An 11,835-nucleotide genomic window follows, 5' to 3' on the forward strand; every position below is an offset into this window, starting at 1 on the left:
TTCCCATATAATGTCAAATTAAGTCCACGGTCTCAGTTCTTATCTTCAAAGTGCTTCACGGCTTGATCCCAGGATATGCAGACATCTAGATTCCTCTGCACAATGGACCCCTCTACAATAAGGGTAAAGCTTGTCCATGCAGGAGACAGAACTTTCTTTGGGGCTGGTCTGAGACTGTGCAGTGAACTCCCCCTGGAAGTAAGAACCACTGCAAACCTCACTGCTGTTTGCTCCAAGACCAAGGCACATTTCTTTGACCTTACCTTCTCCAACATAAATATATAGCAATGTGCATAGTTTTAAAAAATATCCCCCCTTCCTCCAGCTAGAAAACCCACAACCCTCTCCCAAAACAAGACACTCCAGTACACGCGCTTCTCCCCCATGTGGCAGTCATGTTAGTCAATGCACGACTTCGGTGCTCAGATACTATGGTGATGAGTGTGGCATAAGAACCTTTACAGAATAGCTAGGATCACCATGACATCTGGGTGCCAAAAAATTAAGCAACATTCAGTCTGAAGGACTGCATTTTCCACCGCTCCTGCGTAGTCTGTTGTCACATACACAAATCCATGTGTGCATGTCTATTTTATTTTTTAGATTTAAAATGATAAAAAGATTTCCACCTAAAGCTCTTAGCACCATAACATATTCAGTTAATTACACAATACTAGCAAATCCCAGAAGCATTAAAATAATCATTGTAATAGGAACTCAGCCAGCCAGCTACCTGCAGAAATTCATTGATGCTCAGAGCAGTGTTTATCAAGTGTCGCTGCTGTGGGAAGGCAAGTGATAGTCTTCCATTTTTTCTCTGAATGAATCAAAATATTGAATAATTGATCTGAACTCAAAACATGAATCATCTGCAGCCTGTGCGGTTTGAGGGGGAGGGTGATGACCTAATCACTTATGACCCTGTTTCTGTATCCAACAACTGCATCAAATTGAATATTCTGCAGCTTGTACAATGCTGCCAAGGCATGCTCTGGAAGAATCCTGGAAGAGAGATTGAAACATTTAATTGAAATAATGATTAGAAACTTTAAAACTGTGTGCGATCATCTCCCCAGGATCCACGGAACTTCTGTTTGCTGGACTCCCTCCTGCTATAGGAAAGGGGGATAATGGGAAAGAGGACATGCTGGCCTGGGGCCAGAGTGGGAGCGCCAGGGGGAGCTGGATGTATGCAAATAACTTCCCCCTTGTGGAGAATATGGCCAAAGAATTAAACAGTCCTAAAATATGTTATTCCTAGAGTGCAGCCCCATTCCACCACAATCTGCCTCCCTTCGTGGGGATTCCAAGGGCTACTGCCTGTGCAGCATTCTGTGGCGACATGGCTCCCCTGCTGGAGGCGCAGGGATGCTCTTGTGCTTCTGCGGAAGGATGTGTATACTGGATTCCCTCTTTCTCTCACAGGGAAGCAAGCCCTCACACTCTGTGGTTGTGATTTGGTGGCAGCTACGTGAAGAGTGTCAGGTGAAGTTTCCTCCCTCTAGTGTTCCTCCCATGGATTTTTGCATTTCCGGTTACTATTGGGTCCCAAGAAAATAATGTCAGTAATTTCATTTTGAAAAAATTCTCAATTTAGGTTATATCAATGACTGTTAGTGGCTTTGGCGGGACCTTAAACCCTGAATTCTCGAGGCTTCAGAAACTTTGAGATTATGTGGGTCATTTTATAAGCCACCCTTGAAACTTATCTAATAATAACCTCTTCTGTACAGCTGACAAAAGTTTGTAACTCTGTCTGTCCTCACCGCTGCATGCACATTTTAGCCATGTTAGCTCTCTTATTACTCAGTATAATGAGGGCTTTTAGCTCATAAATCTAAAATTGTAAAAATGAATCAACAACCTAGTCCTTTCTGAAATGGGACTAATCATGGCACATTAATGAACTGTTAATGCACGTCAGCAGGGTCCACATAGATAGTCTGCAGCAGGGTTGTGTCACACCCCAGTTTGTCTCTAACTTTATGTTTCTGTGGACAAACTCTAACAAAAACTTAGGATTTATCAAATCAAATGTTTGTGGACACATGTAGCCAAAAATAACATCAGTGTAGCTAAGTCTCTCGGGAATGTGAAAAATCTGCATTCGAGAGACACAGTTAAGCTGACCTAACTGTCAGGGTAGACAGCATTAGGGTGATGGAAGAATTCTTCCGTCAATTTAGCTATCACCTTTTGGGGAGGTGGATTATCTATGCCGATGGGAGAACCTCTCCCCTCACTGTAATAAGCGTCTACGCTGAAATGCTACAGCAGCAGCATAATGGCAGCTGTGCTATTGTGGCATTTTAAAAGTAGACGTAGCCAAAGACTTTTTCTGTGGAGTGTGACATCAGTTTAAGTATCCTGTGCTCTACTCAGTGGTGTTTCATCAAACAGTGAAATAGTTAATTGGAAATGTTATTCTGAATTAGCTAATTTGACATGCAGTACCTGGTGCTGGATCTGCACTCTGGGGCAAATCTTGTAACTAGGTTGGGTGTTGGGCAGAAGTGCAAGGGGAGGTATAGGGGAGAAATCTTGCTTCCTAGGCTGTAGAGCAGTTTTGGAGCCGTTCCAAAGAAGCTACTTTAGCCTTTATGAGACTGATGGCCTGGAAGGTTGAAATGTTGGTCAGGAAGATTGTGACGCAGCAGGATCTTTGGCCCCACTTCTGACCTCCCCCGAGATGCCCATGCCTCACGTTCTGCTCACTGAGGCAGAGTGGGGACACTATGCTCTACAGAAAGTGCATCTTCCTCTGCATATCCCCTAACCACAAATCTGTCCCTCTGTGCACTTATAACCACGTTGGTTCCACTGCAAAAGGGACCCCTCAGAGCCAATGAAAAGGGGACTCAACTAACCTTTTTTTGTGTGCAAGAGCTATTAGTACCATCACAGAGAGAGACACTGTCCTGACAAACTATTTTGTGACAGTGCTATTGTTATATTTAAAAACAGTGAATAGCAGCAATGTAGTGCTGGAGGAAGTCTTAAGTGGTCATTTTTCCATCTCCCCATGCTGAAGTAGGACCGTGTACACCTAGACCATTCATGACAGATGTCTGCCTAACCTGTTCCAATGATGGGGATTTCACAACCTCCTTTTGTAACCTATTCTACTATTTGACTAACCTCATAGTTTGAAAGCTTTCCATAATATCTAACCTAAGTCTCCCTTGCTGGAGATTAAGTTGACTATTTATTTCCCTACCCTCAGTCCACATGGAGAACAACTGATCACCCACCTCTTTAAGACAGCCCTTAGCATATCTGAAGACGACTATCTTAGTATATATTTTTTGTAAAACATTTTCTGGTGCAGATATTTGCTTTCACAGGAGGATAACAACTATCTGACATCAACATACTTATCAAGTAAAGACAGGGTGGTTTCATTTTCTATTGATCACTTATCATTCAAGTGGCTTGCCACTCTGCTATACTTTCTTTTATTGATTTGGTTCCACTGTAGTAAAATGAGTGTTTTTCTGAAACAAAACTTCAAGATAGAAAAAAAAATCTAGACATTTGCACATTAAGAAATAGTTATAACTAGAGTTTGTTTTCTAATATTTCCTATACTTACTTTTCCAATATTAGATGTATCTTCAGAAATGATGGAACAAAAATCATTTTCTGGTTGGTCAATATCCCCTCTAGCAGTTTATTTGCAACCTTCTCTGGCTCCAAAACTTTCATTAAGCTGAAATGAAAGGCACATGTTAAAAGTAGTATTGAATATCATGGAATCATTAGGGTCAATAAATTTAAACTAAGATGCTTTAAATATTGATGAATCAAGATAGTACAAATATAACAACTAGGTGGGTTAACTGACATTATGGAGCTGAGATACTATGTATTGATTATCTTCATTTTTACATAATTGAACAGAGCACCAGACCTGGAAATGAGTAAAGTGTAATATTCAGAAAAGACACTGATAAGGGCAGGTATTTGAGATTCCCACTGCTCAATGCTTTTCAAATCTTACCTCATACTTGGATTTTTGACAAAGCCAGTATTTACAAAAACAGGACAAAGGCATGATGTTTTTATTCCATCCTTTCCCAATGCAGAAAGTTCTTGTGTTAGGGCTTTATGAAATCCAACTGCAGCAAACTTGCTTGAACTGAAAGGGAATTACAAATGATCCAGCTGAAAAACAGTTCCCAATCCCAGTTACTTTTGACATAGGCAGAAAATTATCTGTCATGCAGCTCCACTGTCTACACAATTCATCAGTAGGCTTTCAAGTAGGATCAGCTGGCTCAGTAATGTCATCTTACCAAGTTTTCCTTCTCAAGATTTTATTCCCAAGAGGCAGTGTAGCCTAGTGGCTAGAGCACTGGACTGGGCGGCAGAGCTGCCACTGGCCTGCTAGGTGACCTTGAGCAAGTCATTTCCACTCTCTGTGCCTCAATTTCCCATTGGCTGGAGAAAACCTGTTTATCAACTCCCCTTGATGTGGCTGGTTTAAACACATTTTAGTTCTAATTTCAGCACATCTGCATAATCCTTTGTAGGTTGACTGCACATTCATTAGGCAAGAGTATTAATGATCAATGAATTATTAGTTTTCCAGTGACATATCACATGAGACCTTTTAAATACAGATTATAACATTAGGGAGTTGGGGTACACTGAGCTGGTCAAAAGCCAGCTGAAATTCACTGCTAGATACCAGGGAGCCCCTTACTTTCTGGTACAGGGATGCTCTTAGGGTAATACTGTACATGAGCACTTACTTCTCCAAGAATCTCTTAGAATCGGAATAGTATCTTTGGTGTCGGTTGTAAGGACAGCCCTTGTGAGTCAGTAGGAAACAAAAATTTAAAAATAGTGAAGGAGATTGAAATTTAAAATCACATACCTGTAAGTCACCATGAAAGAAGTTGCCAAGTGACCAGCTGCTGAAGCAACAGTGACAATATGGCCATGGTTGTTGTTCATCATAGCTGGCAGAAATGCTTTTGCAGTCTTGAAAATAGTTAAAAAGAAAGAAAAAGTGTGTGTGACAGACAGCAACAGAGCAATCAAGAGAGAAATGTATTTTCTATGTAGGTCACTGTTTAGTACATTTTAAAACTAAAGTATTTATTGTCTTTAAATAGTTAAAATATATTTTATTAAACTTAACACATTGATACTCTAGTGACATTTACCCAGTAATGAGCGAGAATGTTGACCTCGAACATTTTTTGTATCTGATGGTCCTGAGTTGACAGCAGATCGGCAGCTATAATCACTCCTGCATTATTCACCAAGATGGTAACATCTCCAATGTCTTTTTTCACCTTTTAAAAATTAAAGAATTTAAATACGTAGTTACATGCAGAGCTAGGAATTGTAGAGTTGACAGTGTTATACCAACTAGTTTAGTTGGTTTTAACTTTTGAACCTCAGCCTATTGTAGAACCTTGCTTTTTGCAGAGAAGAAAAATCACCAAAAGAGTCAGGATTCATCAGAGGAAATTATGCAAATTCTAAGTCCACCCCAGGGAGCTTGTTGCAGATTTGGTGCTTCAATATGAATCAATCTCCAGTATTAATTACAGAGCTCTGAAAAACTACATTCAAAAGATGCTGAAAGTTACCCAAATTAGTTTAACTCATCTATAGAATTATAGTACTTTTAATACAAAATTCTATGTTTAAGTGCCCACAGTGTTGTTAGTACTGGACTAGATATTAAAAAAATGATGGTCCCTACTCCAAAGAGCGCACAATCCAAGGGGCAAATTCAGAAAAGGCATGATGTTGAAGGGGAAACATAAAGAAAAGCATTAGAATAGACATTTTCCCTTTTAATTATTGGTTAACTCCTCCTGCAGAAGTTGAGGTGACTGTGGTACTGTGATAAACAGGGGCCACATACCCCAAAGGGAGAACGGAAGGTTTAAACCTCCCAAATGATCAGTAGAATGCACACTGTATTATTGTATTATAAAAGCATAGTATGAAAGCAGGTGATGCTCTGAACTTGATGGTCATTATGACATACATATCCAGACTAGGATGTACACTGGGAAACCATTCAGAGATAATAGGGAACTCGTGTTAGGAAAAGGATTTTATCTACTATGGAAGTATAAAGGCTGTCTCTGTATGTTTAGTTTCCATGTAACTTGTATATATTTGTTCTCTCTTACTATTTCATCTTTGAATCTGTGTTTATTCTGTTAAATAAACATTTTGTTTATTTTCACCCCACACAGGTCCCTGGTGTGTAAACTGTGGAGTGTGCCAAAGTAAACTGGTATCTGGTTTCATGCCTCCGGAGGCAGAAGGGAAAAGTTTGAGTGTCTGGTAGTGAAGAAATTGGGGAGGATGGACCTCGGGATACTTGGGACTGAAAGGGCTTTGGTGTTGCCCTGTGAGAGTAATTAAGCTGGCAGAAGCCAGCGTGAGACATTATGCTTGTGCACTGGCTATTGTTGTCAGGAATCTGAACCATAGCTGCACAGCACAGAGGCTCACAAAGTTACAAGGAAGGTGGTGATGGAACCCCTTACTGGTCTGGGGGATCACCAAAACATCACAGGTATCCCGCGCTTCTGTTCCCCAATCTTCAATGAAACTGTAGCATGCTTGGGTAATCTCTGGGACATGCACACTGCAGTCTTACCTTCTCTGCAGCACTGTAGATTTCCTCCTTTTTACTGCAATCCACCACAAAAGCATGAGCTGTGGCCCCCAGCCTTCTGCACTCTGCAGCTGTTTCCTCAACGCCATGCTATAAATGAAAAAGGTGAAAATCACAGTTTCTCAGAGGTGCCTGGACTGGATCCTATTATTAGGGCACCAGTCGGTCCACTAATTTTTCATACCTCTAAGCATTGCAGCTATGTAGACCTAAGTTTTAAGTACAGATCAGACCTAAAAGTTTGCATGACTGGGGGCGTATTTTTTTGTTGTTGTTAAATAGTTTTTTCTCTCCATTGATGTCATACAGCAATGGAAAACATGTTAAAAACAGGAAATATGGTTGTAGAACCATCAAAATCATCTAAGGGACTCAGAACCTGAAAATACTTTAATTCCCCCCCTCCACCAAATTGACTAGATTTCAAGATCATGGTGTCCCTTTAAAAGAAAACAGAACAGACAGGCATGTTGACTACAATTCCATTTAAGTGAACATTTATGTGAACCACAGCATAAAGTCTTTTAAAAGGGGCACAAAATCCTCATTCTACTTACACACAGCATACCAATCAGTGCTTTGACTACCATTAGAGGCAAATGTGGATGTTGAGCACTTGTGAGAATGTGGATGTAAGCCAGGGTCTGAATGAACTCTCCCCCTGCCATCTAGCCATGAACTGAGGGTAAAGACTTCAGGAGCATTGCGTCTCACCTATTCTGCCTAGGTGTTCAGCAGACAGAACTGCTTTGCCAAAGTGATCAATTTTGGCTTTTTTGGGTTAAAATTCCCTTTAGTAGTCAAGTGGCAGAACCTTAGAACATGGCATCCCAGAGGTGCCAAGAGTGACAGAGAGAACAACGGCAGCAGTAGCAAGCAGCGAGTGGTGGCAGATATAGCAGCAGTAGCAAGCAGTGGAAGAAGCAGCAGCAAGCGGCCAGCAATGGCAGTAACTGCTGGCAGCCGCAGAGGCATTGCTCATCCTTTCTCTGCTGTGCGAGATAAACCAACCCAAATGCAAACCTGGATTCTGGGGAATGTTACTGACCTTGGACAACGAATGCAAGTGGGGGGGAAAGGACTAAAATGTGTTAAAGGAGCACTCATTGTGAGATGTTCACACTGCAAGGTGGGAAACTGAGGCAAAGGACGCTGCCCAGTGTACTGTGTGGCAGGTGTCTGCTCATGGTTAAGATTTTGTCACAGTTATTTTTACTAAAAATAACTGACAGGTTGCGGGCAATAAACAAAAATTCATGGAAGCCCGTGACCTGTGATTTTTAGTAAAAATAATGGGGAGGCTGATGGGGGATGACTAATGGCTAAGCCTTGTTAAGAGAGCCCCCTACATACTGAGCCCATCCTTTATTGCTGCCAACACTACCAGGCAGAAGAGTTACATGTATAGTATATAGACAGGTTTTACTCTAACCTCCTTTTTTCTGATAAAAGACAATAATTTCAGGGTGGGGTGGTACTGGAGATAAAGTTTACTGTGTTACCTTATTGATGTCCCATAAAACCAATCTGCTTTGTCGATTGGCAAATTCATAGGCTGTAGCTCTCCCAATTCCATGACCAGCACCGGTAATGAGAACAAGCTCTCCACTGACAGACTTCCTCTTCACAGAAATGAAAAGCTTCACAAAAGCCTCTATGTAGGCGTAAATTATTATAGGTAAAAACAACAAAAGCTCCATAAAGAGATTCATTTTTCTACAGACTTTCAGTACTTTGATTCACACTTAGTCACTATTTAAAACACTGTACGTTATTTATTTTTCAGAGACCAGGAAGAGCTCCGTCAGTGGCTGGAAAAATTGCTGTTGATGTGCATGTGACACTGAGAAAAGTTTTCTGTACCTGTGAAATTAACTACCTCACTGCCAAATCAATGACATTCAACCTGTTCAGCAAGAGACAGATAATGAGGACAGGGCTGAAACCTGCCTGGAATCTAACAAATAAGATTGTCTTTATTTTAATGTGTCTTCTAATATATGACCTTGTGGGATGCAGATTAATAGATTATAAAGCCTGAAAGGACCACAGTGATCATCTAGTCTGCCCTCCTGTATAACACAGGGCATAAAACTATCTCAGAATTAACTGTTTACACCAGAGCATATCTTTTAGAAAACCATCCAATCTTGATTTTAAAATTTCTAATGATGGTGAATCCAGTACAGCCCTTTGTAAATTTTCCAGTGATTAATTCCCTCACTGTTAAATATGATTTTGAGTTTGAATTTGTCTAGCTTCAGCTTTCAGCCATTGAATCTTGTTATAACTTTATCTGCTAGACTGAAGATCCATCTATTATCAAATTTCTGTTCCCTATCTAGGTACTTACAGACTTTGATTGTCACCCATAACCTTTTAAGCGAAATAGCGTGCCCTTCTTGAGTCTCTCTCTGTAAGACATGTTTTCTAACCTTGTAAACATTCTTGTGGCTGTTCTCTGAAACCTCATTATCAACATCCTTCTTGAATTGTGGAATCAGAACGGAGTCCTGTATTGGCTGTTCCATTATTTTGCTGGAGATCAGTGACTGGCTGATAGGCCTTTAACTCCCCAGATAATTTAGGAATTTTCAATTATTTATTTTCAGGGTAGATGGCAATATTACATTGCATCATAATGTGATCATTCAGTGTCTCAACATGAAAGAAAAAAAATTTGCAATGGGATTTTTTTTTGGTTTTCAGGCTAAATACAAATATAAGGGAATCTTAAAGGGGGAAGTAGAAGCCTGTGTATGCTGTTGAGTTATGGGAGTCCCAAATATATCCATGTATTACCAATCTTAAGTGTTCAAAAATCATGAGTCACACCCTTCAAAATCATGAGATTGTCTTAAAAATTATGAAATTGTAAATAATACACCTGAGGTTCCTTTTTCTTTGCCTTTTGAGCTTTTAGGCTGCAACTCAGTTATGTTTTCAAGTAAAACTATTTCCCCAGGTTTATTCCCCCCTTCCACACTGTTCCTCACAACTTCTTGTCAACTGCTGCAAATGGACCATTTTGATTACTACAAAAAGTTTTTTTCTCTCCTGCTGGTAACAGCTCACCTTAACTGATCACTCTTGTTGGCATATGGTAACACCCATTGTTTCATGTTCTCTGTGTGTGTGTATATCTATCTACTGTATTTTCCACTGCATGCATCCGATGAAGTGGGCTGTAGCCCACGAAAGCTTATGCTCAAATAAATGTTAGTCTCTAAGGTGCCACAAGTACTCCTAAACTTTACTCTGCAACCATGAGAGCCAGAAAATTACTTTCATAAATTACAGTATTTACTTTTTGTTTTATCATAACACCTACAAAGACTAGTCATGGACCAGGACTCCATTGCGCTAGGCGATATCCAAATTCAAGCTTGGATTCTCAGGCAACCCCTTGATTTCAGAAAATGTCGCTTTTAAGAGAAAATACCAAATATGTAAATCCAATAAACCAAATGCTGTGAAATTGTGATATAATCAGGAGAGTTGGCAGCACTTTATGAAAAATGTTGAGAACTCTCTGACCACTCTCTCATGGGATATGTAGGCTTCCAAAGGAGATTGTGGATCCCTGTCGGCGAAGGTTTTTAAGAACAGTTTAGACACACACATGTCAGGGATGATCTAGGTTTACATGGTTCTGTTTCAGAACAGCTGGATGGACTGGATGGCTGCTGGTCCCTTCCAGCCCTATATTTCTATGCTCCATGCTGCAATTTGGGGTGCAACTGTGTCACATGCTCACACTTGCTTTAATCCAGCCTGCACGGGAACCGAGGACAGCAAAGGCGTGGCAGGCTCTGTGTGGGCTCGCTGTCCAGCACAAGACCACAGGGCAGGAGTAGGGATGCTGAACCTGCCATGCTTTCGCACCCTGCTAGCCCTGGTACCCATGCAGACGCACCCACCCCTGGACATCTGTTTTTTGACCTGGCTGTTAAAAGTCCAGTCGGCAGTGCAGCAGGGGCCCGGGGCTAAAGTGGGCTCCCTGCATGCCCTAACTCTGCACGGCTCCCAGAGCCAGCTGCCAGCTCCTCATGGCCCCTAGGTACATGGGCAGCCAGGGAGGCTCCACGTACTGCTCTCTCCCCTAGTGCTGCCTCCGCAGCTCCCATTGGGCCAGAACCGCAAGGGCACCGTGCGGAGCCTCCCTGGCCACCCATACGCCTAGAGGCTGCACTGTAGGGACTTGGCAGCTGCTTCCTTGGAGTCATGGGAAGAGCCGCTGGGACCCCACACTTCTTCCTGCATCACAACCCCCTGTACCAGTCTGGAGTCCCCTCCAGCACCCAAAATCCCTCCTGTACCTTGCACCCCTCCGAACACACTATGCCAGCCCTGATCCCCCTCCTTCACCCTAAACCCCTCATCCCGGGCCCCACCCCAGAGCCCACACCCCCACCTGGATTGCTCACCTGAACCCCCTGCCCCGAACTCCCTCCTTCACCCCAAACCTCTCATCCCCAGCCACACCCCCTCCCGCACTTCAAACCTCTCAGCCGCACCCCAAACCCCTCATCCCCAGCCACACCCCAGAGACCTCACCCCCACCTGGCTCTCTCACCTGAACCCCCTGCCCCAGCCTTGAACCCCCTCCTTTGCCCCACCCCAGAGTCTGCATTCCCAGGCAGAGTCACTCCCCCACCCCCTACCCCAGCCCGGAGCCCTTGCCCGCACCTGAAACCCCTCATCTCCAGCCCCACCTGGAGCCTGCACCCCCTGCCAGAGCCCTCACCCCCTCCGAGGGTGGGGGATGGAGTGGGGGCAGGGCCTTAGCGAAGGGGGGGTCGGGGAGTAGTTCAATTTTCTGTGATTAAAAGGTTGGCAACCCTATTGCTGAGCTGCCCCGGCCGGGACCCCACACGTGCCCCATGGCAGAGATGGGTGCGCGCTGGCCCTGGTGCACAGCACTTCCGGCACCCCCACACGTTCTGCACAAGGTGGAGCACACCCAACGGGGACTATTTTTCTCTCAATCTCGGCAGCACACCACGAGCCTAGAATGGAGTCAGAGAGTTCGCGGAAGGATCTCTGCTCCAGGACGCCAGGCCTGAGAAGCCGTGAATACGTGCGCAGCTCCCGACCGCTGCGCAGACCTCAGCCAATAGGAAGGGGCGTTCGCTACTCTGGCGGTGGGACTGGGAGGAGTCAAGTGCCGTCAGCACGTCACA

The 11,835-nt window shown here is 43.2% G+C and overlaps 1 protein-coding gene across 3 annotated transcripts; it reads right to left on the reverse strand.

Moving 5' to 3' along the window:
* Positions 1 to 551: 551 nt before the first annotated feature.
* LOC127047907 (estradiol 17-beta-dehydrogenase 11-like) lies at positions 552 to 11,784 on the reverse strand. 3 transcript variants are annotated; one of them, XM_050946811.1, is made up of 9 exons: positions 11,655 to 11,784; positions 9,984 to 10,077; positions 8,155 to 8,558; positions 6,635 to 6,742; positions 5,172 to 5,303; positions 4,880 to 4,986; positions 4,001 to 4,138; positions 3,593 to 3,709; positions 552 to 1,002 (listed from the first exon to the last, which is right to left on the reverse strand). In XM_050946811.1, exons 3-9 carry the CDS (start codon positions 8,362 to 8,364, stop codon positions 906 to 908), a joined length of 909 nt encoding a protein of 302 aa, XP_050802768.1. In that variant the 5' UTR covers positions 8,365 to 8,558; positions 9,984 to 10,077; positions 11,655 to 11,784; the 3' UTR covers positions 552 to 905. The 3 variants fall into 3 exon arrangements, with proteins under 3 accessions (XP_050802768.1, XP_050802767.1, XP_050802766.1); XM_050946810.1 differs by lacking the exon at positions 9,984 to 10,077 and having other exon boundaries at positions 11,368 to 11,784; XM_050946809.1 differs by lacking the exon at positions 9,984 to 10,077 and having other exon boundaries at positions 11,342 to 11,784.
* Positions 11,785 to 11,835: the final 51 nt, after the last annotated feature.

This window comes from Gopherus flavomarginatus, chromosome 3, assembly GCF_025201925.1.
Source record: "Gopherus flavomarginatus isolate rGopFla2 chromosome 3, rGopFla2.mat.asm, whole genome shotgun sequence".
Lineage (NCBI taxonomy): Eukaryota > Metazoa > Chordata > Testudines > Testudinidae > Gopherus > Gopherus flavomarginatus.